This window comes from Gekko japonicus, unplaced genomic scaffold (genome assembly GCF_001447785.1).
Source record: "Gekko japonicus isolate JY-2015 unplaced genomic scaffold, Gekko_japonicus_V1.1 scaffold2546, whole genome shotgun sequence".
NCBI lineage: Eukaryota > Metazoa > Chordata > Lepidosauria > Squamata > Gekkonidae > Gekko > Gekko japonicus.
The window spans coordinates 228,289-234,259 of NW_015175443.1; the positions used below are offsets into that span (position 1 = coordinate 228,289).

Sequence of the window (5,971 nt, forward strand, 5' to 3'; positions counted from 1 at the left end):
TCATAATATGGTTTGTGCCAACATCAAATTGCCAGTCATGCAGCGGCTTCTGCTGAGAGCAACCACCAGCCTTGCCAAATGAAACAGGGACATTTTCATCTGCATTCTTCTGATCTTCTTCCATTTCTTCTCTCCGCCCAGGAGCTATCAGTCACTGTCCACCTTATCTCCAGTTTCATTGCACTAGCAGACAGCGGACAGTGCTCCGCAGTCTACCAAGCTGTACTGCTTGTACAGAAAGCCCCCTGGCCACTGGTTCCAGGCAGAACAGTGCAGGTGGCTCAGGTCAGATATCGTGCTCGAGCTTGGCCGGGACCGCAGACAGCCTCTGGGCAGCCTCCTCACCCCCTACTGGTCAAAAGCAAGCATTACTTCAGGTTATTGTTAATCACCATGTTGTCATGTGTATCGCAATAGGTAGTCATTTTCTTCCTCTTCCCGAAGGTAGAGAAGCTGTTCTTGGCCTCCTGATCCAGAGAAGGGGGCCCATCCTTGGTGGCAGGCATGGTTGGGGTCCCTGGAATATACACATTATGCTGATAATCCAAGGGTGAGGTGTGTTGCGTGTACATGGGGGCATATGGAGGGGTCCAGATGCTGTTGGGGGGCCCAGATGTCTTCTGGAGCTCTGCAAAAAACCCAAAACATTTCCCAAATGAAGGATGGAATGTCCAAGAAGTAGAAAGACCTATGGCATACCGCCTTCACCTACTTTATTGATTCGTTTCCCACTTTTTGGAAAAATGGAAAGGAATCACAAAGCGACACCAGAGCGAAGGTTCAGTGCCAAGTGTTTCTTGGGAAGTGGTTTTCCAATGCCTAGTTTACAAGACACCCCGAACAAATGCCCCATCCATCTCCATGGGCATGGAATGTATCACAAGGCAAATTAAACAGATGCTTTCAGGGCTGTGATGGGGGAGGACACACACATACGCACACACGACAAACTACCCCAGTCCCATCCCTACACATTTGCACCCCATCACTCAGTTCTGCCAGCACCTCGTCACTACTAATTTATAGGAAGGAGGCAAAACTGGAAGTTCACAAAGAGAGCCAGTGTGGTGAAGCGATTAAGAGTGTCGGACTAGTATCTGGGAAACCCATGGGAAGCTTGCTGGAAGACCTTGGGCCAATCACACACTCTCAGCCTAATCTACCTCACAGGGTTGTTGTGAGGAGACAATGGAGGAGAAGAGAATAGTGTGGAATACCACTGAGGAGAAAGGTGGGGTTTAAATGAGAAGGAGGAGGAGGAGGAGGTTGGATTTATACCCCACCCTTCACTAACCCAAGGAGTCTCAGAGTGGCTTACAATCTCCTTTCCCTCCCCCTCCCCACAACAGACACCCTGTGAGGTAGGTGGGGCTCTGACAGAAACGGCTCTTTCAAGGACAGCTCCGAGAGCACTTGTGACTGCCCCAATGTCACACCAGCAGCTGCATGCAGAGGAGCAGGGAATCGACCCCAGTTCTCCCAGATTAGAGTCCGCACCACACCAGACTGGCTCTCTAAAGATCTAAATAAAGCACAGAGGGCCAGCGACCTGCTCCTGGGATCCCTGCAGCCCACAACTCACCAGACACCGGAGTGACCAGGGTGCGCAGCCTGTCGTGTTCCTTCTGGGCACCTCGCCGGCCTCCCCCAACGTCTTCTAGGCTTCGTGAGCTAAGAAGGCAGAGCAAAGACACAGAAGCAGCCACAGTTAGGCGCTCGGCTTCCCGGGGCCAGCAGTCATCGTGACCCAACCCGAACCCTTCTTACCTTTTCAGGGCTGACTGCTGAGCCTTCGAGGGTAGCCGGTCCGTGTTGGGCTGTTTCGCCTGCAAAGAAGGGGAAAGAGGAATGGGACGGGCCGCCGTCATGGTCATGACACTCAAACGCCACCGGGAGCCTTTACGCTTCCGCAATAGGCTGTTTGCAATTGTAATGGCAGATGTGAATGCTTCGCCGGAAGGGGGCCGAGCAGGAGGCCTGTGAGGTCTCTCCAGAGCCCCACTCCAGGCAAATGGCTGGACTAATTTCAGGGCTGGGATGACCTCAGTCCGACTAACAGGCTACGGCCGACGGTTCCTGCTGCATAATATAGCAGCATCCCCACCACCACCACCTCTGCCATTCCTGGGATTTCAGGCCTTGTGACCAGAATAAGAGAGTGCTGTTCAGCGGAGTGGCACGGCAGAGCAGTGTGGACACTGCAGCCGGGGGTGGGGTGGGAGGCACAGAATGGTGCTGGGGGCCTGGGGCCAGCCAGGGTGCTGGGGCGGGCAGGAGGGGGGGATATTTTGGAAAGGATCAGGAGGCTCGATGGGAGCGAGGGGGGGGCAGCCCTGGGTGTTCTGGTGACGGGGCAACTGACTCGGGGAGAATATTTTACCGGGTGAGGGAGGGGAGGCGTCCTGGTGTACAGCCTGGTCTGTTCAGATCTCGGAAGTTAAGCACAGTCAGCCCTGGTCCGTACTTGGAGGGGAGACCTCCGAGGAAGTACCCTCCAGAGGAGGACCCTGGCAAGCCACCTCTCTGCTTCTCCCGGGCCTTGAAAGGAGCCCCTTGCTGGGGGCAGCAGAAATCAGCTGCAACTTGACAGCCATTATCTAATTATTTATCTATCTATTTATTAAACTGGATTTGCTAGGCCAGCCTTCCCTGTAAGCAGGGCTCCGAGTGGCTTACAACAGCGTAAAAGACAATAAACGGTTTGAATTAAAACCAACATGAAAACTACCTTTACGTGCGTGGACACACACACACACACAAGGGGGGGGGAGAGAAAGAGGTCAAGCAGGGCCTGATGGCCTGGGGTGCTGGGGTTTCAGTGGGGCATAGCCAACTAACAATGCACCCATGTACGAAGCACCCTGCTGGATCAGGCCAGTGGTCAGATAAAAGGAACAGGCCAGAACAGATGAAAGGAAGTCCTTGTTCACCCAAAGAGTGATTAACACATGGGATTCACTGTCACAGGAGGTGGTGGCGGCCACAAGCATGGATGGCTTCAAATGGGAATTCGCATATGGAGCAGAGGTCCATCAGTGGCTGTTAGCCACAAGGTATAGATAGGGACTCTCAGGCTGGGGCAGGTGATGCTCTGTATTCTTGGTGCTTGGGGGGGTCTACAGTGGGAGGGCTTCTAATGTCCTGGCCCCACTGCTGGACAGTGTTCCCTCTAAGCTGAGTTACTGTGAGCTAGCTCACAGTTTTTTAGCCTCCGGCTCACACATTTTTGCCCTCGGTCAGGAAGGATGGCTCCAGAGCAAACTCATTTATGTGGTATCCAAATCGCTCGCTCACAACTTTAATGCCAGGAGCTCACCAAGTAGAAATTTTGCTCACAAGACTCCACAGCTTAGAGGGAGTCTTGCTGCTGGACCTCCTGATGGCATCTGGTCTTTTTGGCCACTGTGTGACACAGAGTGTTGGACCGGATGGGTCATTGGCCTGATCCAACATTGACTTCTCTTATGTTCTTTATAAGAGGGAATTAGATAAGCATCCGGAGCAGAGGTCCATCAGTGGCTATTAGCCACAAGGTATAGATAGGAACTCTCAGGCTGGGGCAAGGGATGCTCTGTCTTCTTGGTGCTTGGGGGGGGGGGCAACAGTGGGAGGGCTTCTAATGTCGTGGCCCCACTGCTGGACCTCCTGATGGCACCTGGTATTTCTGGCCACTGTGTGAGAGAGTGTTGGACTAGATGGGCCATAGGCCTGATCCAACATTGGCTTCTGTTATGTCCCTGGAGTGCACTATCCCGGTACAGGCAGTGCCCCCCCCCCGACTCCCTGGAGGGTCCAAGACGTAGAGAGGCAGATGGCCTCCCCTGGTCTTGCCTCCAGGAACTTCTAGAAGGAGAGGTGGCAAAGGCAGCCTGTGCAAGTGCTTCCTTCACCCAGGCGAGGCATCGCCTGGAGCCACCAAAGAGCGAACTGGCCCAAAGGAGGTTCCAGAGGGGCTCTTTTCTTCTGGGCCAACCAACACGGACTGTTTTGCAACTCCCTGAGGGCACAGAGGGACTGAGTGGCTTCCGCCCAGGGGTCCTTCCAGCTGGCATCTCTTGACTCCTCTGCGGCGAAGACAGGTAGCAGTGGGGTGGGTGACCGGGCACCCTGCAGGCGAGAGCTCTGTCCACGGGGTGGCGTCTCTGACGGCCCATTCTTCAAGGCCCCACCGGGACCCATCCATCTTTGCGGCCCACCTCCCCGGAGGCCGCCTGCCTGGCGATGGAGCGCTGCAAGTGATAAGGAGGAAGGCCCGGGCACGGAGCCCGGCCTTCCCTGCCTGCCTTCTGGAGCAAGCGGGGCAACAGGACAAGGAGGGGGACTCTGTGAGAGATCTCTGCTCTGGGGCCCAGCAGGGCCTGTTCGAGGCCAGGGGTCAGCTCAGGCAAGGCGCCCCTCTCCCTTCTGCGGCCTGGGCTGTTTCCAGCAGGGCAGACAGGGGGCGCCAGGCTCCTCCCAGCCCCACCCCAATTCCCTGGAGCCAGCCAGAGCCCTGCAGCCCCCCCCCCTCGACTGGGGACCTGGAGGCCTGGTCCGGCCCCTGCCAGCCAGAGGGGGCAGCTCTGGGGGGGGCAGGGGCGGATGAAGGCTCGCTGGTGCCCGAAGCACTGACCAGTCTCGGTGCCCCCCCTCCTTTCCACACTGACCCCCAGTCCATTTGAGTTGTCGACCAGCTGCGGGGAGAGGCCAGGCCAAGCCAGGCGGCGCGCCTTTCCAAGCGCTCGCCTCGCCCGTGCTCCGCGGGTTCCCAGTTCTGGGCGTCAGGCTCGCCGGCTGGTGGACGGAAAGCGCCACCGGCTGCGGCTGCCTTTGCAAATCCCGGCTTGGGCCCTGCAGCCAGGCTCTTCGACGCCGGCCTGCTCAGCATGGGGGTCACGTCCCGGGAAAAGCCGGCTCGCTAAAGGCAGGCAGGCGGGCAGGAGGACAGGCAGCCCTGCCATGCCCGGGCCTGGCCCCAGTCTCTGCGGGCGGCGGGGAAAGGCCGGAGAGCGGGGAGCGCAGCCAGCCGCCCGACGGCAGGGAAGGGAGAGGGGGGGCTCTTTGTTTTTCCTGTCGGGTCCGTCCTGCTGGGAGTCTGCCCCCGCCCCCCGCACAGACTCCCGCCTTCTCCCCGGGAGAGCCGCGGCCTTTCTTCGAGGGGGGGGAGTTTCGCCAGCGTCCCCCTGCGAGGGGCTCTGCCTCGGTTCTGCTCACGCGGGGAAGGCCTCTCTCACTCGCCGAGGATGCGGCCGGGGGAGCAGGGGCAGTGTTCCCTCTAAGCTGAGTTAGTGTGAGCCAGCTCACGGTTTTTTTAGCCTCCAGCTCGCAGATTTTTGCCTTCGCTCCAGAGCAAGCTAATTTTATGCAGTGGCCAGATCGCTCGCTCATAGCTTTAATGCCAGGAGCTCGGAAAGGAGAATTTTTGCTCACCAGACTCCACGGCTTAGAAAAAGCCTTGCCGAGATGTGCCGTCCGGAGTTTTGGGCGCCCTCGCCAGAGCATCTCCTCCTCCTCCTCGCAGAACATCCGACGCCTCCCCCTTCCTCCGCCTGAGCGGCGCTGACACCCGCATCTCTTCCGACCCCTCACGTCCTTCTCGCAGCCTCCCGGGCGATCCTGCGCCTCCTCCCCACCCCCCACCTCTGCCTCTTGTTGGGGGGAAGGGGAGGGGGGCCGGGAGGCCAAGGCCGGGAGAAGCCTCCGGAGACCCCCGACCGACCCCAGGACCGCAGGGGGGCCCTCCTCGGCCCCAAGAGCAGCCCCGGGGCCGGTCGCTTGAGCCCCGAATCCCCGAGGAGAGACACACACCCCCAAGCAACTTTATTTTTTCAACAAAATTGATGGAGTTATTTTAAGGGGGTGCTATTCACATGAGGCTGTTTTAGTGACAGAATCACGAGCCGGTGGGCTGAAGTGCTGAGTATCGACCGTCGAATGCCCGTTTCGTGTGGCCTCGGAATGTCCCTGCAGTGGGGCAGATTTCAGAGTTTTC

At 57.9% G+C, this 5,971-nt stretch overlaps 1 protein-coding gene across 1 annotated transcript in view; it reads right to left on the minus strand.

The window, feature by feature from the left end:
• Nucleotides 1–368: 368 nt before the first annotated feature.
• LOC107122736 (protocadherin-10-like) overlaps nucleotides 369–5,971 on the minus strand; it is an 18,704-nt gene continuing 13,101 nt past the window's right edge. Inside the window, exons 4-7 of the mRNA XM_015425867.1 lie at nucleotides 4,647–4,897; nucleotides 1,768–1,917; nucleotides 1,583–1,671; nucleotides 369–628 (exon numbers count right to left, since the gene is read on the minus strand). Of these exons, the coding sequence (XP_015281353.1) occupies nucleotides 369–628; nucleotides 1,583–1,671; nucleotides 1,768–1,917; nucleotides 4,647–4,897 (750 nt within the window). The remainder of the gene's footprint in view (nucleotides 629–1,582; nucleotides 1,672–1,767; nucleotides 1,918–4,646; nucleotides 4,898–5,971) is intronic.